This window comes from Stenella coeruleoalba, assembly GCF_951394435.1.
Source record: "Stenella coeruleoalba genome assembly, chromosome: 1".
NCBI lineage: Eukaryota > Metazoa > Chordata > Mammalia > Artiodactyla > Delphinidae > Stenella > Stenella coeruleoalba.
Genome location: NC_137169.1, coordinates 6,418,955 through 6,445,009, shown reverse-complemented (window position 1 = coordinate 6,445,009; position 26,055 = coordinate 6,418,955). Strand labels below are relative to the sequence as shown.

Below are 26,055 nucleotides of genomic sequence, written 5' to 3'. Positions count from 1 at the left end.
TTAGAATATTTTCCCTAAATCATTGTTTTGGATGTCACTCTGCTCATGAATGTATTTTATTTATTTATTTGGACAGTCCTTTATTTTATTTATTTATTTATTTTTTGTTTTATTTTGTTTTTGGCCACGTCACTCGGCTTGTGGGCTCTTAGTTCCCCGACCAGTGATTGAACCCAGGCCACCGCAGTGAAAGCGCGGAGTCCTAACCACTGGACCACCAGGGAATTTCCCATGAATGTATTTTAAATATTTTGCCCCATTTCAAACTAATTTAGAGATATTTGTGTACAATGGCTGTTAGTGCTGAATTGTGAACCAGTAAATTCTTGGTCTGGTTCTTTAGCCAGAGTCAAAGATTTGGTTACTCTGTTCTGTGTGGCCGCTATTCCCATGTCATCTTGTGATCCATCTTATGCTCCGCCTTCAGACGATACATTTGTCTTCAGGCTAACAGGAAGGCTAAGGGGAGAAGGGGCTCCTCTTTTCAGGATTCAGTTTCCAGAAGTTGAAATACTGTATCCCATGACCAGAGTCTAGTCATGTGACCAAACCAGCTATGAGGGAGGCTGACAAATGTCTTTTTTCTGAGAGGCCAGACACCTTCTAAACCTCAGCTGTTCTTTTCTTAAGGAAGAAGGCAAGAATGAAATTACGCTCAGCTAGCAGTCTCTGTTACAGGGGGTAAAAAACAAGTTCAATTAAAATTATTGAAGACATATAGTTATTTGTTTTCATGTCTGTCTCTAATATTAGATGGCGAACATGTCAAGGGAAGGACAGTATTTTTATTCACTTCATTATTTCTAGTGCTTAGCTGGTGGTGCCCGTAAGTCTGTGTGTGAATGTTTTATGAGTTTATGATTCTGTTCCTTTAGAATACATTTATCTTCTTTCCTTAGCTTTAATGTAATCTTGACAAGATTTGCCTGTTACCGCTTTGGTTGAAATGGAGAGGTCTCGTCCCCCCTCTTCCAGTCAATGTTCCGATTTATTTTGTCTCAGCAGATGTTTAGAACATGATTTTTTTCAAGGTACAAATTACAAAAAGTAAAACTCTCATTAAGTGTTACATTGGCCCAGAGCAGCTGCACTCACTTGTTGAAGTGTGTTGAGTAGTTTCGTATAGAGCATCCAGAGCTTCTTACGGCCTGAACAATACATGAAGTCTCTCATCTCATTTCAGGATTCAAGAGGAATTTAGATATTTTAAATCCTGCTACCTTGCTCAGATCTTTGCTAATTTTGATTATAAAAGTGACAGGTGGATGGCAGATTACCAGACAAGATCCCGCCAACGCCCTCCCCCCAGTACTTTTTAGCCTGAGAATGATGTATATTGTTAGAAAGCAAAATTATTACATGTAGAATCCTAAGGAGATAGATAATTGCAAATTGTCGTATAGGTGGAACTGTTTTTTCCCGGATACCTGTTGAATACTTGTAAAATGATATTTATAATTCACAGTGGGCTAAAGATCTTTAATGAAAATCTGAGGTCTCAACATTTCAGTTGAAATGAAACTTTCATTTCAGGAAAGTGACTTGATGTTTTAAATTATTCTTAAAATATCTTTAATCTTTGACTTTATTTTAAAAGAAACACATGACCAAACAATAGTAACTACAACAAAACCCCAAATGAAAACAGTAATGATTTAAGGGAGAAAAGGAAGAGGTATGGGTAGAGTAAAGAGAGTTAGGGAACAGGCTTCATTTGCCCTTAAGAGTTTATATAAATTAAAGCAAATGATTAAATTTGAGGCCCACTGAAGCTGTAATAGGCTTTGGGTAAGCTAGTAGAATTTCCTGGGGTTTGTTAGATGTCAGCTGTAGTATTAGGAGTGTTTTATTAATCAGCTGATAACAGGAGAGCACACTCTTCTTTGTCTATAACTTTGTGCAAGGTGTTGTGGAGGTAAGATAAGGCAAGACACAAAAGTAGACAGTAGTCTCTGATCCTTCATTTTATGGGGAGAAATTACACTCATTCAAGTAACGTTATTTGTCAGTAACAGGCAGTGAGTGGGCAATACCAACTGAATTGAACAGACTGTAAGTTGGTGGCGTTGGAGAAGACATGAAGGACCATGGGAATCTTGATTTGGGTCCTAGAGGTTGGATAGAATTGCAGTAGGACCAAGTGGAGGTAGAGCATCTTTAATAGGGGCAACAGCATGAGAATGGGTCATGATTGGAATGTGGTTATAGGAGAATCAGTAACCAGCTGAGCAGATGTAAACTACCAAGCTGAAAAAGGACTGAAAAGGATAGCTTGTGGTTTTCCTTTGCTTCTCTTGTTTTTGTGTGAATTGCAGTCTGACAGTCTGTGACCCTGGTGGTTATAGTTTAGGGGCAGCAAATTCTGGATGCTTGCTGTCTCTGTGGGTCTTGATTTGATAAGTTTCTCTGAAGGTGCTTTTTTTTTTGCGGTACGCGGGCCTCTCACGGTTGTGGCCTCTCCCGTTGCGGAGTGCAGGCTCAGCGGCCATGGCCCACGGGCCCAGCCGCTCCGCAGCATGTGGGATCCTCCCGGACCGGGGCACGAACCCGTGTCCCCTGCATCGGCAGTCGGACTCTTAACCACTGCGCCACCAGGGAAGCCTTGAAGGTGCTTTTTCTGCACACTTTTTTTCTCCTTTAAGCATCTCTTACACAGCTGTGTGGATGATTAGGTGAAAGACCAGTCACTCAATAAGAAAAATCACTCATGGGATTGTTGTCTGGTAAATAAAACTCAGAAGTAAATTGGTTAAACAGAGTATCAAACTCAAAAGTAATTCAGTACAGTATTTATTAATATGTGCTGTGTGCCCTGTTTGTATGTCTAAATCCATATGGTAAGTTTAGCCCACTTTTTTTTTTAAAGATTTTTTGTGATGTGGACCATTTTTAAAGTCTTTATTGAATTTGTTACAATATTGCTTCTGTTTTATGTTTTTCGATTTTCTGGCCCCGAGGCATGTGGGATCTTAGCTCCCTGACCAGGGATCGAACCCGTACCCCCTTTATTGGAAGGCGAAGTCTTAACCACTGGACCGCCAGGGAAGTCCCTAGCCTACTTTTAATAAATTTCATTTAATGTTGACATTGTGACTGATTCGAAATGTATAAGAAAACCGTCCAATATTATGCAGAGAAATATATAAGGTAGAAAATTTTAATCTTCAGTTTTGCTAGCTTAAAAAATCTGAAATAATTGAGCACCTCTCTGTTCAGACTGACAAACTTTCATTTTCCCAGCCTTTAGTTATAATTTAAGTCCTAACTCTTTCTGGAAAGTTAGTAGTAAATATTTGAGTGGGAAGAAATATTAAAAGAATACGTACATACATTAATCTTACAAGGAAGGCTTATACGATGTAGATGCCTATAAAGTACAAAAATATAATTGGTTTGGCAAATTTTGTAGCTTGATGCTTGAACTGTGGAACAGTTGCTTTTACAAAATTGAGAACTGCAGATTACAATTAACTTTCATTAATTTCGTTGAGTAGAAATATGTTCCATTTACTGTATAATCAGGAGCCAGGCTTGAATGAGTTTAAATAGATGAAATCTAAATTATACTGACAGTCCATTAAACATTAGCAGAAAACCCGTAAAGAAAATGGATTCACTATGATACCAGTTTATAATAAAATCATTTGCCAAATAAGAATTATAGCCAGGCATTGTGAATTCTCCTGTGTATTTCCAGTGAGCACTGCAAATTGGTTGAACCATTTATTATAAAGCCGAGGCCCCTAGTGCATTGTTTTCTGAAAAGGAGCAGGCCGTGTTGCTTGAAATCTGCTCTGCAGGATGTGACACCAGAAGATCAGACTAGCATTTTGTTTGTTTGTCGGCCATGTGGGAAGAGAAGAATCTTCACTGCAGCCTACCTGTCACTGGTTATTTTTTCCTGTGAATACTGGGCATAGTATTCGTGGAAGTGTTTGAACTCTCTCTGGGTTGGTTTCCTGAATGTACATATTTCAGCTACATTTTAGTTGTAATCTTTGTGTTAAAGACATTTCCACTAGCAGTCATCCTCTACTTAATATGGATTTTATAGCCGGATTTATTTTTGATAGGATTCACTGATTGGAATGAATAGAGTTGTTACCTGCCTTCTCAAGCATTAGAAGGGTAGGTACAGTAGGGCAGCAAGAGTGAGAGTGATCTCGAAATTCCCTTCCCTCACATCTCTAATGCCCTGAGACACTTTGCTTCATAGGGCAGATGACCATCACTGATTTTGAAAATAGACACCCCCCTTCCTCCCTGCCCCCACCCCATGCGCCCTTTCCCTTCTCCTAGATTCCTCATGTCCTCTTATGGCACATAGCTACTGCATCTACAGACGCAGTAGAGAGATTGACATCACTTTACTGGAGTTTTGATGTCAAGCTGGCTAGAATCTTTTTCATAGTAGGGATTCAATATGAGTCACAAGGAGGGCTTTTTAAGGAACATTTTCAGAATAAAATGTGGTGATGAGAGTGCTCAAAATGTTCTTTGCTTGAGTAATACAAGTGTCAAACCATAGCTAATATTTAGCATATCAGTGTAACTAGTAAGATTGCTGCTGCTGGCAGGATGATCTTTCTTTTTTCTTGTTTTACAGAGTTTTCAAGTCCATGTAGCATAGTATTGATTTGGGAATGGGGGGGAGGTCTTGCAGCAGTAGTTTTCCAAAACAGTCAGCATCACTTCTTAATGTTAGCAAGATAATTGTCTTGAATCTGTCTTCAAGCTTTTGATGCATTAGAAAATTTTCTAACTCCTAGAGGAGAAGAGAGAAAAATGGGAAATTTAAACCGATTTTCTTTTAGTTTGTTATGACCTGCTTCTCTACCCCCTCCCACCAGCCAACTTGATTTTTCTCATAATTTAATTCCCTGTTGGCATAATAATTCCCTGTTAGCAATGAGGATGAAGAAAGGTAAATGTTTGCTAAATGTATATAGTGTTGTTTTTAAACAAAAACCCGTGTAAAATTTGTAGTACTACTTGGGAATCTGTAGACATGAATACATGGAGTTTAATTTTCATGAAGGTCGAAAAGGAAGGAACCAAGGATATATGTCACCTGAGATATTAGAATCTTTAAGATGTTATCAAGCCAATTTTGGTGACAGTTTTCAGGGTCACAACACAGGAAAAGGGTAAGGACTAACAAGATTTCACTTACAGAGGTGCTGTTTTCCCAATTTTTGTTTGCTTTTCCCTTTTAAGTTCTCCACTATTCCCAGACAATGCAAATATCCCTTCCCCACTAAAGAATCTGGCAGAAAACTAAAAGTAGGTCATCCTGCAATTGAGTTCTTTCTTTCTTTTTTTTTTTTTGGCCGCACTGCATGGCACGCAGAACTTCCCTGACCAGGGATTGAACCCGTGCCCCCTGCAGTGGAAGCGCAGAGTCTTAACCACTGGATGGCCCACCAGGGAAGTCATATTTCTTAAAGAAGTATTTATTAGAAAACTGCATCTTTTATGTTGATATTGCTAGAGCATAGCCTTCTTGCTAGGAGCTTGTGTAACTTCTTTTCTGTTTTAATATTTTCATTCAATTCATTTGTTCCTCGTGTAGTTTTTGAGTGTCTACTGTGCGGAAGGTAGTAGTATATCGTTTAGAGAGGTGAGGCGTGGTGACAGGTGTGGCTCTTGTAGAGAGCAGGAAGCAGGATGAGAGGCTCTGATAGAGGCCAGGTGGCGCACGGGGGATTGGGATTCGGGTATCGGGATTTCAGAGTAGTTGCTAGTGTGTGCATGCGCGCTCATGCACACACACCCTTTTGTGTGTTGGAAATTTGGAAGCATCCATGTTAACTAGCAAGATGCTTGTGGGCTTTATTCTGCAGTGTTAGACCAGCTGCTGTTAGCTGATGGAGTAGTCAGAGTGTCGACGGTGCAGGAATCCTGTGTAAGAGGAAGGGAAAGCCAGAGAGCAGAGCAGTCCCGAGGGCCAACCTCCATGGCCACTGCTGTGCCACCCAGCTGGGTCTCTGGGGAATTTGTTTGTGAGAAAGGCTTTGTTCACGTGTGCTCTTCACACGGAAAGGTTTTCTATTGGAAATTATGTTAGAGTGGCACTGTCATGCTTTGCAGAGGGGCGAGAAGGTATTGGGTTGGCCAAAAAGTGAAAGTAAGATGTTATGAAAAATGCGAACAAACTTTCTGGCCAACCCAATATTTCAAAGATTAATAGGCAGAAGTACGTTCACGGAGAAAGAAATTCTTTCCCGGGACAGAGCCCGTGGCTGAGCATCGTCCACCGCTTGCTTGGTGAGTGGGCAGAGTCAGTGTCCGCGGTGCTTGTGCAGAGGCTGTCAGGAAGGATGCTCACAGGCTCTTGGTTTTTCAGGATGACAAACTGCCTGATGCTTCAGGCTGTGGTTTTTACCCTTGAGAGGACCCTGCTCTTGTTCTATTTACATAACGCTGCTGATTTGCTGAGGGATGAAAAAGCAGAGAGGGCTTTCTTTGCCTCCAGAATCTGCCTTTGCGTTTTGGCTGACTTCCTTCTCTAGCATAGCAAATGCTCTGTTGTTTGCAGATGGCACAAGAGATTCTTGGACACAAAGCTATGTTGAGGTTGTGAGAGACAGCCAGAATCGCCCTGTTCAATATCATTGCCCACATCGTGCACACAGGATTTGAGGCCACTTAATCGTGTGATCCGTTTCCAGGCAGAGGCTACATGTTAGGAAATAAATCTTAACCTAGACCCATGGTTTCATTTGCAGACACCCCTGATAAAGAAAAAAATTTGTTATCCTGTGTTGTTTGGAATAATTGATATTGATGGTAGTAGCCTCACTCATTTTTTCTGGCCCATTTCGGGCTTGCTGATTTTAAGATTAAAAATATATATGTTTGCCCTGCAGCAGCCGTTAGCTCAATCTGGTAAATATGCATTTTCATATGGGTAATTTTGAAAACGCGCATTATGCACTTAATGGGTCGCATCAGCTTTGCTCAGTTCTTTCAGAACTGCTAGCTTGCTTTCTTTTTTAAAGACTCTTTCTTTTTCTCAAAAAAAGGTATCTGCAGTACTTGTGTTGGCCATGGGGAATTTTCAGGTTGAGGATCAATATCCAACTGACTGAAACCAATTTTATAGCCAACTTCAGACAATCCATGCTCCCATAAATTGCATGAAAAATTGTTGGCAAATCATTTTGGCTTTAAAAGATTGCTGGGCATACCCCAAGTGAGTTTTTTTTTTTAATGATTTTTTAAAAAATTGGGGTATAGTTGCTTTATAGTGTTGTATTTGTTTCTGCTGTACAACAAAGTGAATCAGCTGTATATATACATATGTCCTCTCCCTCTTGGACCTCCCTCCCCTCCCCCCCCCCCCCCCCCCCCGCCCCCGTCTCCCCCAGCTAGGTCACCACAGAGCACCAAGCTGAGCTCCCAGGTTCGGACCAGCTCTCTGTTTGACACATGGTAGCATATATATGTTAACCCTAATCTCCCCATTCACCCCTGCGTCCTGACCACACGTCCGTCCTCTACGTCTGCGTCTCTATTCCTGCCCTGCAGATAGGTTTACCTGTACCATTTTTCTGGATTCCACACATATGCGTTAGTATACGTTATTTGTTTTTCTCTTTCTGACTTACTCTGTATGACAGACTCTAGGTCCATCCACGTCTCCACAAATGACCCAGTTTTGTTCCTTTTTATATTGACTTATGTTTTCATCATTCCCTTTCCAGATAAAACACTGTATTTTTGTGCTAACTGTAAACATCTATGTAAAGTTATTTTCTTAAATATCTGCTTAATTAATAAGACAAGAGGGAAATATTTCTGAGTTATATGGCCTTATTTAACCTTGTTTTGAAAATCATTAAGAGCAATAATAAGTAGACTTTTGTGTGTGTTTGAGACTTAAATTCCAAATTGTTTTTAGGATGTATTCTCTTTTAGTTAGATCCCCCTATTTTTTATGGGAGGGTTAAAAAGAAAAGCTTGACTCTACAATAAGTTTTCATGCTTTCATTTTTAAAAATGATTTAGAAAAATCAAATCAAAACAATGTATTTTTCCCTATTCCTATGGTAAGTTTGACATGTGAAAAAATTTAATTCATGTCAAGAATTTTAATAACTTCTGATCTTGGTCATTGTGTGTTTTATGACCATTTATGTAAAATAAACTCTAAGTGTTGTCACTTAATTTTGAAGATAAGTTCAGTCAGACCTTTTCACATAAAAGTTTCAAAATACTGATAGAGATCACTTGATGCAGTGACCTGCTTTACATATTACTAGCCTTGTGCATTGGAATCTCATATCTGGATTTATAGCTTTGGATCAATTTGGGTTCCCACGATAACTTTTTAAACAGAAAGAGGTGACTTTTTATCTAGTAATAAGGCATTGATAAGTAAACGTGGTAATTCCATATGTTAGGTTTGTGGATCTGCTCTCTTCCACTACCTTATCCCTCATGGCAGCGTTCCTCAGGCCAGGGCTGCAGGGCAGCCTCCAGTAAGACCACGGAGAAGTGTTTAGGCAAAGGGATATCAGTAGTTGTCCTTGACATCCCAGCATATTCCTTTCCTTTCTTCTCTAACAGATATATGTTCAGAGATAATCATTTAGATAATCATTAGAGAGAATCATTTTCCTGAATGTAAATTTGTAGTTGAGAAATGAAAGAATATAGATTCTCTCTCCTATTCTGGAAAGCTTTTTAATATACAAGTTAATACCTACTTTATGTTTTTACTTTATATAAGAGGGTTTATAGTAATAATGATTCTGTTGATTATGAAAAAAGAATATAAAGCTTTTCATTGTGTAAAAAGAATAAAGTTATTCATAATCCTCACTATCTAACCATCTGTCATTGATTTCAGTTCTGTCTAGTCTTACCAACACCAGTGTCAGACATTAGTCCTTGGGGGGGTGAATGCAGAAATTAATAGGTTTGGTTTCTTTGAGCTCAAAATTGATAGTGAAGTAGACAGTGCAGACCATCTGACTGCCAAATAACTGACCACACAAGGGGATGTAAGTTGTCAACTTTGTATAAAGGAAAGGAAATCTTACATCAAGGAGAGGAGATGTTGTTTCTTTACAGAGGAGTCATGAGAGTTTATTGCCACTGGAGGTAACTCATTATAAGGTTGCAGGTGCTTGTAAGAATAAAGGAGTAAAGAAGGCTTGGTATGGATGGGGTACGGGAGTTGGTGTTTCTTTAAGGCAGTGCAGCCTAGGGGAGGGCGAGATGTGATGTGGGATCAGACCATCGAATACAGCAAGTTTTTTTTTGTCACATGAGCTTTAAGAAAGTGGAGATCATTAGTTAGGAAGGGACCTGTTAGTTTTGAAGTCAGTGAACAGTAGCTAGGTATGACAGTGTTACGTTATGAGATACAGAAAATACTTACTTGTAGGAGGTGATAGGAAGAAGAGGGCATATGGGCTGTGATTTGTGTTCAGGTGAGATGAGTAAACAGTGGATGTCTAGAGATGTGAAGTGCTGGTAGTGGGTACAACAAGGATTGGAACACAGAAATTAAGAACCTTGGGTTGTCCCCACACTGTGCAAGTCGGAGCTACAGTTTTTATTTAGAGAATGGGTTTCTTCAGTTTTTCCTTGAACAGCAAGTTGGGGCTTAGGTAGAGAACTCTCTACCACAGTGGGAAGAGATCTCTTCTTTGTCCCTTAAGGTGATCAGCGTGTTAAGTGCATGTTGCCTGAATGTTGAACAGAGTTTTTTCCCAGCATCCTGGACTTTGGAACAAGATAGAAAGCTCAGTCAGCAGTTCATTCCTGAGCTGCTGTTTTATATGGATTCAGAGATCGGATTGCTGTTGTTGAGCCTACATCTGAGTAGAGAAATCTGTTGGGAAATTCTGGATGCCTAAATGGTTGACTTTCAGACGTCTTCTTTTTCCTTAATGACTTTGGGCTACAAGAATCCTGATGTCTTTCAGAAAGTTTCTTGGAAGGCAGTGGCCTTTAGTCTTCTTTGTGTCTTTCTTCCTGTTCTGCCTCTTAGTGGGTCTGCTAGCACCTGTGGTGGGACTAGAATTTCCACTGGATCGAGGGCTCCAAACCTCTGCTCCTTTGCTTTTTGCTGGGGAGGGTGTTGTTAACATGCATGAAATGAAGAAGTAGAGGAACCTGCCTCTGTTCTCAAGCATCTAGAGTTATTCTAAGACACATTTGTTGTGAAGGGTCATGAGGAAGGATAAAACACATGGCATTTTAAATGTGGGCATTATGGTCACTCTCCCTAGAAAATTAGATTGACTGCAGATGCCTTTACTTCTGAGTCTTTGCTTGTAGTGTGGAGAGTTTTTACATTCCTTTATAGTCACTGCTTCCCTTAAAATCATTGCTTCTTAAAAAAAAAATGTGTCTTAACTGATCATTTTAAAAAATAACCTTTAGACTCCAGCTGTTGAGAGCATCAAAAATAATTACCCAGCCACCGCCATGTCAGATGTAATTTACGAAAGTGCCCTTCTTCCCTGAGGAAAATCTAATTTGGTTTACTTCATTCCATCTCTGATTGGCTGCCTTGGTTTTCTTTACTATTAGAAAATATGTTCACGTTAAAATTTAATAGAAAGTTATCCATAAGATACTAGATTGGTTTTCTTTTTCTTCATGTGTGTGAAAAGTTCGTTGTAATAGCATGTTCAAGCTAGTATTCTTTACGTATTTCACTTATTTCCTCACAAAATATTTATTAAAAATAAAGCAGCACTTGGCAAAGCTGTTTCTCTTTGTGAAGACGGGGAGCATCTATCTGAGTAATATATTCAAGATTTTGTCTTGGTGTGTAACCTTGAGCAAGTAATTCCCTTTATTGAAGTTTCTCCATCTGACTATGGATAATCTCATGGGATTCCCACTCCCCCTTCTTCAGGGATGCTGGAAACAATAATTGAGGCTTTATCAAGTTATTTAAATTATCAGAAAGTGGTCAAAAAGAACCCAAGAGCTGTTTTCCTTTAGCTTAAAATTATTTGTCATTTAATATCACCTTTAAAAATTTATTTTCTATAAAAGGCATGTGCTTTGTCATTTATTTATTTATGCAGTGGCTTTATGGGCCCTGTCTTTGATCCATTAAAGGTAAATGCCATTGTTTTAAATTTTCTTTTTCTTTTAAAGACTGTGTGTATATCGAGAGTCGGAGGCCAAACACACCGTATTTCATCTGTAGCATCCAAGACTTCAAACTGGTAAGCATCTTTTCATGTGCTGTTGATTCTACTCTGTACCTTCTCTTTTCCCAGTTCCACTGGCTGTCTCTTTTGATTGCTTCTCTATCGTACTGACTTGGTAACCAGTTCAGCTCTGAGTGCTGACTGCCTGGTGACTGCAGCACTCAAATAAGGCAGTAATCAGCTTTATAACACTAAGTGTAAACAAACGTTTCTGAAGTTTTTATTCATTTAGTAGCTGTTCTGACAACTATTTCAGAGATTCCCTTGAGCTCCTGTAATAGTTCATTTTTTCTCAGTCATTGTGAAGAACCTGATGTAAAATAAACTTTGGATTTAATGATGAATTGGGGGAAAAAAGAGAATATAAATGGGCCAGAGATGATTATTTTCTGTGGCAGTTGTAATTTACTTAGGTATTTTAAGCAAATATGGAGTGTATCTTGAACCTTTTCTGGGTGTCTCCCGTGGTGGAGGTCGGGGAAGGAAGTTTGGCTTGGGGATGATACAGCTACAGTACTTTCTCATTAAAAAGTACTTCGGTACTTTTACTTCCACAGGTACCTAAGTGCCAATGTTGCCAGTGTGAAATCTCTTGTTTTTAGACCACTGGTTCTCACACTTGGGGCTTTGGAGCCCCTGATAACCCTAGAGATTTTGCAGAGGTCTGTAAATAAGCATTCTCGGTCTCAAATAAACTAAATAAATATACTTCACACATGTTTGTACAACTGCTTTTCAAATGTATTAATATGCTGCTGTGATTTTTTTAAATTAACTTATTTAATGAAAGTACAGAGTTAAGAATCACTTTATTATGTATTTTCCTCAAGCAATTGTTATGTGAAGTGCTATCGGAGTAGTGTCATTTGGGGAGTCTTTTGAAACATTTAGATGTTAAGAAAGGATCCTGTACAGTAAATCGCCTACATACGAACAAGTTCCGTTCAGAGAATACGTTCCTAAGTCCAACAAAGTTAGCCTAGGTACCCAACTAACACAATTGGCTATATACCACTGCTTTTACGCTTGCTTGCAGACATCCTGGGCTTGAAATAATGATACTGTACTACTGTATACTGTACTGTACAGTAAAGTACACAAAAGCACAACCACTTGTAGAGGATGCACGCACATGACAATGTACGCCAGACACATGCACTAACTTACGTGATTGCACATGTGAATGCACGTTTGCGTCTTTGAAAGGTCGCAACTTGAAGGTTCGTATGTAGGGGACTTATTGTACTTGAAGGTTGTGAACACTGTGTACATTCTTAGGTCTGGAGAAATCCTAATTCTTTAGCTTTGTAGAGATATGTGTCAGTATCTGTGAAAGCCAGCCATTATTTCCAAAACGCTTTGTAACTTTTGATAATACTTGTGCTCTGACATACATTGTATGTGACATTTCAGCCTAAAGAAAAGTAGTGTAGTCTGAACTCTGCATCTCCTTTTTTTTTTTTTTTTTTTTTTGTGGTATGCGGGCCTGTCACTGTTGTGGCCTCTCCCGCTGCGGAGCACAGGCTCCGGATGCACAGGCTCAGCGGCCATGGCCCACGGGCCCAGCCGCTCCGCGGCATGTGGGATCTTCCTGGACCGGGGCACGAACCCGTGTCCCCTGCATCGGCAGGCGGACTCTCAACCGCTGTGCCACCAGTGAAGCCCTCCTTAGTTTTTTTTTTTTTTTAAATGCATTTTAAATGACTCCAAATGTCCAGTTAGTATATGCAATTGAGTTAGTTAAAAAGTTGCATGCCATTTATTTTTCTTTGTTCAAAAATTATCACGTAAGTAATAACATGCTTTTTGCTACTTTAAAAGAAAGTAAAATGGGCCATTTACTGCTAAGATTTCTTTATTCTTGGTAGGCTGCTTTTACCTTCTAGTTTTACAAGGTGGCCTTGCGGTTTAATCTTGTAAATCACATGCTTTCTGCTCAGATTTTATGTCAACATGAGGTTTTACCATTTTTTAGAGGTCTTTGCTATTTATTATATGTTGCCTTCCAAAGACTGTTTTTTACAGACGCTGCACTGACATCTGCAAATCTGGGCGGTGGCCTTGTTTCCTGAAGAGTTTTCTTTTGCTAGTGGTGCTGCTACTGCTCTTTCCCTGCTCATTGTCTTTGTGTGTGATCTTTACCAGATATAATACCACCACACCATGGAAAAGATACAGCTGTGAAATAAAACTGCAGAGATTTTCCTTTTACCTATTAGAGTCTGAGCCCCTTTTGTACAATTTTTCCACGTCAGCAGGTGCCTTCGTGTTTGAATGGTGTCTCTTATGAAATGCTGATTACAATGTGATAGTTGCTGTTCAGGGCAGAGGTTCCTGCTGAGCTACAGTAATTGCTCAGGGTATTAACAGCAATAAAAGCTGAAACTTCTGTCATCAGGATTGGTCTAGTACAGCACATTAAAGCTGTCTGCAGAAACAGCGTGGGAAGTGGGGTGCTATAGGTTTAGATACCTTTTTCTAAGTCACATATTGCTATGAGAGATGTTTTTGTTTGAGTTCTGTATTCAGCACGTATTCACAGTTTCTGTGTAAGAATAACAGGGATGTTGAAGACATATTTGCTCCTGGAAGGGATGTGTTTGTTGTCTGGATACCCACTTCCTTTCCTTGTTTCTCAATACTACTTCCAAAAAGATAACCTAATAGGTAAGAATAATCATAGACTTCTTTTCCTTCAGCTTAACCTATAAGGGGAAAAGATGAACAGAAGGAAATGTTCTTTGTTTCTTTGCAAGATTTCAAGAAGAAGAAATTGGAGTTGGTTTTGCCCACAGCAGATACCATGCATGGCAAGTGGAACAGTGGAAAACAAAAACCCAATAGCTTTGACATGTTGTTGATTAGTTATGTATTTTATCTTTTTATGGTTTGAGGTTTAACTGAGAGATGTATTTCTTTGTTTATACCATAAATTAGAATCAGTCCTTTTAGCATGGTGAGTTTTGAGAACAAGATGTGTTTTGGGACTGTCAGAGGCACTGGGTGAACAGGAAGGGCAGGAAGGGGAGAAGGGCAGGAAGCTGGGAGAAGCAGAGGATTTTGGAGCAGCTGTGCAGAGAGAGAGAGAGAGAGAGAGAGAGAGAGAGAGAGAGAGAGAGAGAGAGAGGGAGAGAGAGGGAGAGAGAGCGAGAGCACGAGTGCTCTCCCTGAGTCCTGCTGTATTGGTGCTTCTTCCCGTTGGATTCTTAGATTATCCTATTGTCTCTCCTGAGTAGAGGGCTCTTGGGCCAGCTTGAGCAGATCTCTAGTAAGCATAACTGAAAGAGCTTGCTATCCCATCTGCATATGCTGTGCTCCCATAGCTTTTCTAGGTCACTGTGTTTGCTTTGAGGGTTTTGTTCCCGAATGAGTCACTGTCACCACGGAGCAGTATAACACAGAGTGCAGTTAGGAGCGTTTTGGGTTATCACCAGTGCCTTCGACAGGCATTTGTTGAAAGCCTACTTTGTGTTCTTTGTTGAGCGCAGCACCATAAGGGGGACTGAAGAATCTAAGATATAGTTCCTTCCCTCAGTGATCTTAGGTTGTGATTGGACAGACAGTGGCTGTGGTGTTAACTGGATGTCAGCCCTCTTTGGGGAACCCTGAACAGGACTGATGTGGAGGAAGCCATTCACGTAATGTCCTAAGAGCAAGATTCCTTACTTTTACTAAAAAACAGTAAGATTCCATTTTTATAGAAGTCCAGGCCTTAGCATAATAGAATTAATTTGCTATCTAGAAATAATCATGGATTCTGAGAATGCTTAACAAGGAGATTATTGAGATTAGTGGTTTCCATTCAGCATAACACCAAGGATCCTTGTTCCTTGTCTGGCTCTAGTAGTGGTGCTTCGTACCTAATTCTTCATTCACAGATAAGTAGTTGAAGCCATTCCTCTAATACTCTGCATGGGAATTCTGTGTGGATTCCTAATGAGTTTCTGTCGTTTGTTAAATAGAAAGAATATGATGTTTGTTTCCTTGAGTTATATAATTATCAGTTCTTTAGCTGTTACATGAGATGAATTTTCAGCTCGGATAGGTAATTATTACAAATACTATTTTGAGCAGCTACCATTGATTCATTTTTGCTCCTGTTTGGCCTAGTAAAATGTAATTGTCTTTAAAATTAAACCTGACATTCCTTAGAGTTGGGGATACGTCTTTTGTGACGTTAGGCTATTTCCAGTTGACTTTTTAGGGCTCAGTGTGTTGTCACTGCCCTGCACGGATGCATGTGCTCTTGTGTCGTTTCTGTTCCTAACAGCATACGTTTTCAGTGCTGACTTTGAACATAGAGTAGTGGAGGGCGCCTGCCACTTGTTACCTTGGGGAAGGCACATCTCCATTGCTGCTGTGAGTGGGGGGCCGAGCTCGTCAAGGTGCAGCGCCATGTACACCTCGTTTCACAGTCGAATGTGAGCAGCTGGGGGAGGAGCATTTGGAGTTTGCTTCCAGTTCCTGGTCTGTACCTGTAACCCTACGCAAAGGCTGGTCACCCCGGGCACCCCAGTGCAGCAGTCAGGGGCTTCAGCTTAGGTTCCACTTACCGTTGAAATTGCCTTCTCTCCACCAAATTGAGTTTCTCAGAAGTGTATTAAAAGCAAGAAGCTGCTTTTCCTTCTTTAAAATGAAAACTTACTGAGAATAAGTACTCATATCTTCTCGTTTTTTTTGTTAGAGACCTTTACGTAGATAATGCTGGGAGATAAGGGAGGTTTCGTTAACATGCACTCTTGTGTACATCCGTGTGTACACACAGTGAGTTAATTATCATTTATGTATTATACACCACACTTATTTAATCCCAGCTTGGTTGATGTGACCACTCAGCACAGAATGTATGGTGTATGGGCATTCAGGAAATGGGCATCATTTTAATATTAGGTCAGCCTTGTATTGAAAACTTTTTGGGGTGGGGGGCAGGAAATCTGCATTAATTTGAACATGGCTAATTCAGAATTTTAGATTTGATTCTGGGACTGAGTTGGGGGATGGTAGAGTGCATGGGTTGGGAGCTGGACTTTGACATCAGCTGGTCTGTTCCATCAGTTGCTATCTTCCATGACCTTGGGCAAGACACTAACCTTGCTGTACTTACATATGAAGTTGGGATATAAAGCACCTACCTTGCAGATGGGTTGTTTTTAGATTAAAAGATCAAACCTACAAAGTGGATAGTGCAGTGCCTGGGCCATGGGATGATCGTGACATTGACATTGAGTTGGTGCTCTAGGTTTAAGCTTTGTAAGGGCAGATACCACCACGTCTGTTTTATTCATTGATGTATATATACATTGCCCATATAAGATCCATACTAAATATTTACTGAATATTGAATGAAGTTACATTTCAGTGGAAAAAATTGACTGGATAAAGTTTTCAAAGATCTTTAGTAGTTGTTTGATACAGTCCATGCATTAACTACAAATTAATCTTCCATTTATTAAACAGGCCAAAGAGATCTGCTTCGTTACCTTCAGTTAGCCTGCAATGTGTAGTATTTTATATATTTAAATAATAAAATTCTAAAAATACGTTAAACCTCAGTTTTAATTTTCTTCAGGAAGTTTATGTGAGTGTAGCCAAAGTCATAACAGTTTTTAGACATTCTGTTTCGAGTTTGCTATGTCGCTGACTTCTAGCAAAGATAAATGAGGGCTTAGTCTATATGTAAACATCCCAGAGAAGGCCAGCAGATATGAAAAATGCCATAGGATGTGATGACTTGTTTCCGTGTGAAACAGTAGCTGTTTTCTCTTTTGGTTTTTTATAGTCCCTCAAGTTAGGCCTGCAGAATTGAGTCTATTTGTAGTTTCTTTTTCTCTTTACCCTCTTTGTTCATTCCCTGTAAAAAGGTCGGTACCACTTGGTTACAGCTTTGTGTCTTGAGTGTAGTGTTGGATAATGAAGTGAAGACTTTGAAGTTTGTTATCAAGTGTTCTCAGTTTATAGAGTGAGGAGTTACATCTTACTTAGTGGAAAGTACAGCAGAGACAGTTCTTTAAAAAGAGTTGTTCCTTTGTTAGTTTAATTGTTCTCACCTGTCAGGAGTGGGTGCATGGTGGGACAGTGCTCTTATACAGTGATTTCTAGGTCAAGAAAAAGTTGGAGAAAAGAAGGAAATTTTGCCATTTGCAACAACATGAATGGACTTGGAGGGTACTTTGCTAAGTGAAGTAAGTCAGACAGAGAAAGACAAGCACTGTATGATATCACTTTAGTGTGGAATCTAAAAAATACAACAAACTAGTGACTATAATTTAAAATAAAGAAACAGACTTACAGATATAGAGAACAAATTAGTGTATCAGTGCGGAGAGGGAAGAGGGGAGGGGCAAGATAGGGGTAGGGGATAAAGAGGTACAAACTATTATGTGTAAAATAAGGTACAAGGATATATTGTACAACGTGGAATATACCGAATATTCTATAATAACTGGAAATGGACTATAATCTTTAAAAACTGTGAATCACTATATTGTATACCCGTATCTTATATAATATTGTACGTTGTATATACTTCAATTAAAAAAAAAAGTAAAAAAGGGAAAAGGTTTGAATTACTGATTTGGTGCTAGAGTATTCTTCTAAAGGCCACGCCTTCCCCTACCCCAACCTTCTTTGTTTAACATAAAGGTCATGGTTGCTTAGTTGCTATCGATAAGCATTGTGATAAACTATAATGGGGTATTGAGCTTCCTCCATGCTGTGTTTGGAGTAACCCACCAATAATACATATATGTGCAAGGATTAAATGTCCTTTTCATGTTGGAATTTGAAGTTTATAATTTTAAGAGTGGGATGCTATCGCTTAGCCCTGAGTTTGATGGGCATAGTCAGATGCTGCGTTGTTGGGTATCTGCTGTGCCTGCCCCCCACCTCCACCCCAATTATAGGACAATCATGTTGAAAGTTATTTTGAATCACCACAGCCTCTTCGCGTGATACGAGTGTCAATTAAGTGGAAGGAAGTGGTGACACAAGTGAAAATCAAAGCGAGGCTTTGGGAATAAGTAATCTCAGAACATCTCATTGGTTCCATTTACTTAGCTTCTCAGTGGTCTGTTTTCACTCATGGCTGACAGTCATCGTAGGCCACGTGGTATTTAAAGTTTTAATGGTTCACGATTACTGTGAAGTTGGGTAGTTCATTTTCTCCTAATGTATTTGGATTTTAGGACTCTAAGAAATCACTTAAAAAGTTTAATTATATTTACTTCCATGAAGTATCTAAAAATGTTATTTTAATGGTAAACCTGTTCTCTATATGTAAAATTTTTTCAATGCAAAAAACTCTAGGTATTCTGATTTTTTAAAAAAGGAACTTAAGAACGTTTGAGACAATCTGATATTTGCAGAGAGCTACTGTGCAAGAATACTGGTAAAATCTTGTCATTCCAACTCTTATTTCTTAGAACTGGAAATTTGTAATTTGTGTATATGTGGTTGTTTGTGTTAAGGACCAACTCAAAATTATAGAAGAAAAAATCCATTAGAAGAAACGAAAGAAAATTAGGGCAACTGAGATACTGTCAGCGTTTTCTGATTCATAAGTAAGAATAATGAAATGCTTTGAAATGATGCCTTTTTTCATGTTTAAAATGTTTTAATAATTACTTGAACTTTTGCACATTAAGTAATGCCAACATGCTTAGAAATGCTTTGCCAAGTGTCTTTCTGTTTAAAACCCTTGATTTGAATGAATAAGGATTTGAGTGGTCTGATTAACTCCTAGTGCAAGAGATTAACCACAGGTTCATTTTTATTTGATGCTTATATGAAAAGATCTTGAGTATACTGTACATTCTAGTGCACAGTTGAATCTTTGATTAGAAATTTGCAGTGCTGGTATGGGGAGGTGGGAGGTGTGTGGTGGAGAAGGCTATGGCTACTAACACTTGCTGTCTGTGCAGGTCATGTATATTTACTGTCCGTGGGGGCAGTGGGAGTCAGAGACTGGCCGCACAGGAAGCATATATGGTGTGGGAGCCCAGGATGCTCTAGAGGGTCGTCTGTAGAGAAAGGAAAGAACAGAAAAGAAAAGCATCATGATAAAGACATGCCCAAGATCAGCTCTTTTTCTTGGGATTTATCTTTTTTGTTTGTTTTCAGAGAGACATAAAAAGAAAATAAGTAGTTGATGGAGCATATTAAAATCTTGGGCCACAGGAAGCTGTTAGAGAGTGAGTCTTAGCTTTTTGAAATGAATTATATGTCTCAGGACTCCCTAAAAATGATTTAATATGAAAAGTTTGCTTACCTGTAATTTAAAAACCATCTTAAGAACAGAAATTCACATAAGTATTTGGATTTTATGGGGTTTTTAGTTCATTAAAACAACATGAAATTGGATTGGTTAGGTTTTGGGAAATGTTACGTACTCCCTGGAGTTTTTGAAAAGGGACATATTCAGACTGTCATCTGAAGTATCTTCTTTTGATACTTATCAGGACTGTGCTGGCTTTCAGAAGTTGCTCTTTAATATTTTGCTGGTTTTAAATGTTTTAAAAGTTTCTTAAAAAAAAAAAAAAAGACATATGGTACATACCAAACTGGTTTTGCCCCTAAAAGAAATAATATCTTTCTTGAACTTTATGCTCCAGTCTGTTCATTACATTTACCTTGTGAGTAAATTAAAGCTTGTTTGAATGGTGTCTTCTTTTTCCTCTGGTGTTAAGCCTTTGTATGTTACCTTATCTTTAGCTTTACAAAGTTAAACTAGGACTTTGAGAAAATGGTAGGATCTTTCTTTGAGGCCCCTGCCCCCAGTACGTTGAGCATTTCCTTCTGAAGTACATGTCCTATGCCTCTGGCATCTCTCCTTAGAAACTCTTCTGAAAGCTCAGTTTGTCCACTGGTGGTTTATTTTATAGTCATGTTTATCTGACACCATTGCATTTTTGTTTTTGTTATAAGCAAAGCATGCCACTGTCACGGTGCTTTGACACTGTGTCACATCTTAACTTGGTTATTTTGAGGGGCACACACCATACCGCTTTATGACAGGCCCATACTGAGAGTGTGGAGCCAGAGGGTCGTATGTTCACGCTGGAGAAAGGAAGCAGCTCTGACTGATGTGCGGAGTTTAACTTTAGTGGCAGAACAGATTCGCTGAGACTTCAGAGGCCACCTGCTAAAGGATTTGTGCAGCTGCCTGCTTGTGTGCTGAGTGCCCCTAGTAACCAGGGTATGAGAGGACACTGGGCCTGTTAACTTAAAACTTTTTTCTCTTTTAGGTCCACAACTCCCAGGCCTGTTGCAGATCTCCACCTCCTGCTTTGTGCGACCCCCCAGCATGCTCTCTGCCGGTGGCAGCACAGCCGCCACAGCATCTTTCTGAAGCCGGGAGAGGGCCTGTAGGGGTAAGGAGAATCCCGTTTTTAAAAGCTATCAATATTTTATATCCCACAGGGTATAAAATAGGAATATCACCTCCCTCCCCAGAGCCCCTTTAAAAATGTGCTGTATCGTATGTGTTCTTAAAGGAGTAACAAGTACACGCACAGAGGAAGCAAAATACGGGACTTGCCTTACCCCTCTAGGACAGTTCCAGAAGTCGGGGGGCTTGGTGGTGGAGGGGTGTTGGCACCAGCAGAGAGCATGCTGGGCCGCTGCAAGGAGCAGGAGCTGGCAATCAGCAGCGAGTATGGACGTTGGCGACTGAAATAGGGGAAAAGGGGGTAAGTCTGAGTCCGCGTGCGGACTGCGCCTTTCCCCAGGATCACCGGGACTTGTGGCCCGTGAGTCTAAACTGTTCGGGCGGCTGCCCTCTCCGGTGACCTTCGGTAGAGTATTGCTCAGAGGTAGCTGGGCTTTTCTGCAGGGCCGGATACAGAATAAACGTTTGAAAGGCTTGGGTTGGGGAGTAGATGGAGTGCTCTCAGCTGTACCCCGGCAAATCCTCTGTTACCTGGTGATGATGTGGGGCGTTACGTGAGGTGAAGCAGGATGCAGTGTCTTCAGCTCTTTGTCCCCTGGAGCACAGGGCCTGGTGTTAGTGATCCACGAGGGTTACCTTTGTGCCGTGTGCCTCACCTTTTCTGGAAGCTCGGTGTACACACCTGTCTTCATTTTCCTTCCTTCATGAGGATTTAATGCTCAAGTTTTCTGAAGGACAGGTGTTTATTGTTCTGATTGACCGCTGCTAGTCACTAAAGAAGGTTAAGACCTGTCTTTCCCTTGTTTTACCTAATCTGACCCTGGGGCTCAAACTCATGCTTGATTAGGAAATAACACAAGAGAATAGCCCTCGTACATGCACGCACAGATCCAGATACTGGCAGTATGCAACGACTTGTTCACTTGCCGTGTAGCATATTAGTATCTTGAGACTAGGAAAAGAGAGCACTCCTGATGGCCTGTAGCAGCGCTTGGGAAAGTTTTGGGAAGGTAGCTAGGTACTGAGGAGCCGGGTGTGTTTTTGGTACACCAGTAACACGTGGGCAGGCAGAGTGGAGGAGCTCAGCTCGCCAGGTGTACGTGTCAGCCTGTTCTTAAAAGCAATGTAGGCAGTGAGCCTGGTGAAGCTGGGAGTTGTGAGAAGATGCCGCAGGACGTCAAAGAAGAGCACAGGTTAGTGGGTCCTGGGAGGCAGAGGTGGGGATACAAAATGGGGCCGGATCGTTGAGGGTCTGAAAGGTTAGACAAGGTGACATTTTATGTTCTAGGCCGAAGAGAGCCTTGCAGGCTTTTTTATTGTGGGCAGGCCGATCTGCAGATCACTGCTTAAGAAGATTCATTGGGTAGAGTGTGGAGTGGGGAAAGACTGTAAAAGTTCCAATTAGGTGGCTAGGACTGTCATCCATGCATAAAATGAAGAGGACCAAGACAGTGGAGATGGGACATTAATAATTGTAATAAAATCAGGAATAATTGTCACAACATTTTCATGTTTAGGTAGTTGCCACTGTAATTTATCAAGAATTAGACCAGAGAAAAAGGTTCACATTATGGAAGCCTTGGAAGTCTTGATATAATAGCCATTCACAATGGAAGATAAAACCCAACGTAGTGGATAAAAATCTAATTTTAATCCCTGGAGAGATACTGACAGCTTAAGGGACAAATTAGCAGAGTCCCAACTTGACTGCATACTTCAAAAGCTTCAGCCTTTACCAGTTACCATCGTGTGTGTGTGTGTGTGTGTGTGTGTGTGTGTGTGTGTGTGTGAGAGAGACAGAGAGAGAGAGAGAGAGAGAGAGACAGAGAGACAGAGAGACAGAGAGAGAAATGGTTTTTATCTTTCAGGCCAATATTATCTTTATTCTCTAATCAGTGTCAGTGTCATTGTTAGACTGTTTCATTTACTGCAATACCCACTAACCAGGATTTGCTGAATGGATTTAAAGTTTTGCCCATAATTGATATGTAGTAAACTTTTTATATTAGCATTAGTGATGACGAGTATTTATTTTTTTAGCAGTAAAAATATTGTGTCCACTAGGGATTTAAATAAGTTCATGATGGGTGGTATTCTCAGATACCATCATATGTAGGTTGGAGAAGATTCTGTAGTACGATGATAAATCTTCTTTCAGTCAGGATGATGCTGCATAAAGCTAACGTATTGATTGTTCTTTAACAGCGCTTCATGCTGCCAAAGTCATTTGAGCTGGATCTGAATTGGATCCAGTTGGCCAAGCTCCCCTCCATGTGTGGAGTTCTCATAAATCCTGCAGGCACACACATCTAATACAGTGTAATGAGAGAGCTACTGGGAGAAAAAATTGATTACAGGGTTGCAGACAATATCATTAATGTTTCCTGCCGTGATACACCAGATGTCTTCCCTAATAGACTGTTTTTGTTAATTTAGTTTTTATAGGATAGCGTTGATTGCATCATAATTTAACTTCCTTTGCATATTCAGGTATAGGTGATCTCTGTCTGTATACAAATGATGGCATCAACTCATAAGATTTAATTTTATTAATTTTTTATCTGTTCATTTTAAAAGTATTTGTGCTAGAAGGGCAACATTTTTACTTGTTCCCGAGAATCTGTTAGCTTCGATGTCTTCTAGCAAGAATTACTGATTTACTGGTAGTTGGTGGGAGGGAGGTGAGAAGGCAAAGAAAACATTGCCCAGATCCTCCCCGGACAGGACAGAGATCATCCCGCACCCCCAGCTGTTCCCAGTATCAGGGGGTTTAATTGGCGTGACAGAGGCTCTGTCCAAAGCAGAGAAGGTGCAGCCATTTAGAGGGGATTTAAAATGCACATTCATTTCCACTGTCATGAACGTGGCTCTGCGGGCTGGAACGCTTCTTGGATGCACCCATCCTCTCCTCGCTAAAAAATCAGTACTCCTCACTTTGGTATTTAGTTATTTAGCATTTTTATTTTTCAGTCGTATCTTTTTGTGTGTTTAAGACCTCCGTGGAGTGGCTGACACATATAAATAAGACAACATTGCAGTAGTGGGTTGAGCTATTTTATTTAAGTTACTAAAAAAAATGTTCATAGCTGCTTTATTCACAATAGAAAACTACTGGAAAGAGCCCAAATGTTATTTGGTGAGTGATTGAACCAAGTCATTATTTTTTTAACGACTGGTTTTGTTTTTGGGGCATTATCCTTTAGAGAACAATTTTTTCTCTTGATGAGTTCCTGTGTAACATAGGATGCGTTAATCAACCTTTCTAACCCTTAGTCTTCTCACCTCTAAAATGGGCACACTACTACTGTTTACCTCAAAGGGTTGTTACAAAGGTGATGAAGTAATTCATTAGATTGCTTAGCATGATGCAGGCATATAATAAGCATTCCTTAAGCATTACCTCTTATCACAGCGGGTTTTGTTGTACAGACTCAGGGTTAAATAATTTACTAGTTTTCTGGACATTCTTAATCTGAAGCCCATAGGCCCCTAGGTGGTCTCCTTGAGTTTAAGAGCGTCTATGAACTTTCTGGAATCGCTTGCAAAGTCTTATATGTATGTGCATTTCCCTGGAGAGAATATATACTTATCAACCATGGATGATAATCAGTAGATTCCTAAAATGTTGAAAAAAATTTAAAAACTAAGTTTAAAAACTGCTATTCTCTAAAGCCTCTTGAGGTGGGTCACTTAAAACCTCAAATCGGGAAAGTAACTGTTAAAATTATATAAATATTTAAAAAATTTCTTTAATTGAGGCTATTTTCCAAGTAAAGGCTATAATTAAAACCCTGGAAAAACAAACACACACCCTCAAATCAGCTAGCTGTTACGGAAGTCAACTAACGGTGGAACATTTACTTTGTGCCTAGGCACACTGCTACTCTTTTCACGTAGCTTAACCCGTTTGATCTCCACAACAATCTGTGACATTTATTTCATTTTGTACGTGAGAAAACTTGAGGTTTGCGCTCATATAAAATCTTGCCTTTGTATAAATATCTGGCAGGACTGAGGTTTAACTCAGGAACTCACCTGGCCATGGGTAATCTTGGTTGTGCCCCTGGCTGACTTTGTACTGCATGGGTGACCCCTGCCTCGATGCCCCTTTGCCTTCACTTTACTAGTGAGTTCCTCAGCTGACGAGCTTGCTGCTCATTCACTTTGGAGAGTAGAAGGCTTCTGCCACTGAGAGTTTTACAGGCTGGCCTTTCCCCTGAATAGATGGACGGTGGTGTTAACAGCATGGTGTGGGAACCCTGTTTAGTATTGGTGAGTTTTCTTTTCCTGTTAGCACTTGTGGTGCTATCTTGTGGTGGTCCTATCTTACTGCCCTTTTGTTTAAAAAAAATGCCTGACCAGCAGACCCCAACGATGAGCTCCCTTCTCACTTAACAGCATCTGTGTACATTTGAAAAATGACCCTTGTAGTCTGTGTGTGTTAGTCTGCATTTGTTTCAGATAAAATTTTGTGCGTGTGAGAAATTGGGCTTTGCATGTCCCTTGGAATAAATCCAGTCCCCTGATCTAGACAGACCTACTTCACCAACACAGAGCAGGAAGCCGGGGTCCAGTGGCTCACCCCAAACCCCTGCTTCATGTGGCGCTGCTTAGGCCCAAATCTCTTGGGTCTCTGGTTGGTGTTCTTCCCATTGCTCCTTGCTACCTTCCTTGACCATTGGGTGTTCTTAGAGCCAGCCCACGTGATAACACCATTTATTTCTTTAGAAGCTAAGAATACTTTGCCTAATAATCTAGTTTAAACTTTTTGACTGAGTCTCAAGCCACTGTTAAAACAGTATTATTTTTTGCTTACGTAAGGCATTTATCATTTTAAAGTATCATTTCTAACACTGGTACTTCTCATACTTGGGACTTTTGGTACCATTTAATAATTAAAAGTGAACATTTATTATAAAATGCTGTCTTAAAAGTAAAGTTAATTATATTTCTTACCTGCTTGGTGCTTATAAAGAACTGTCATCTTGTTGCTTCTCTAGCTGTACAGGAGGTTTTAAGGATATCTTGCTTTTTTCAGAGTTTACTGTAGCTTCCCCAACTGCCACTAAGTATGCCAAAAATAACCATTGTCTTTTATATTTGATTGTAGTGAAAGGTGTTAAAACCACTGATTTTCAGAAAAATTGCCAATACAGGTGCTATATTAATTTAGGGATTAATCCATCTACCCTAAATGAAAGATAATTTATAGCTGTTGAATTTTTTTTTTTTTTTTTTTTTTTGCGGTACGCGGGCCTCTCGCTGTTGTGGCCTCTCCCGTTGCAGAGCACAGGCTCCGGACACGCAGGCTCAGCGGCCATGGCTTACGGGCCTAACTGCTCCGCGGCATGTGGGATCCTCCCGGACTGGGGCACGAACCCGCGTTCCCTGTATCGGCAGGCGGACTCTCAACCACTGCGCCACCAGGGAAGCCCTAGCTGTTGAATTTTAATGTAGCAAGTTTAAAAAATTCTTAAAACATCCAAT

At 40.1% G+C, this 26,055-nt stretch overlaps 1 protein-coding gene across 2 annotated transcripts in view; it reads left to right on the top strand.

Moving 5' to 3' along the window:
• The window catches only part of RERE (arginine-glutamic acid dipeptide repeats), a 427,549-nt gene that overhangs the window by 187,815 nt on the left and 213,679 nt on the right, over positions 1-26,055 (top strand). For both annotated transcript variants that reach the window (XM_079924820.1, XM_079924821.1), the window contains 2 exons: positions 11,128-11,198; positions 20,426-20,551. In XM_079924820.1, the coding sequence (XP_079780946.1) occupies positions 11,128-11,198; positions 20,426-20,551 (197 nt within the window). The remainder of the gene's footprint in view (positions 1-11,127; positions 11,199-20,425; positions 20,552-26,055) is intronic.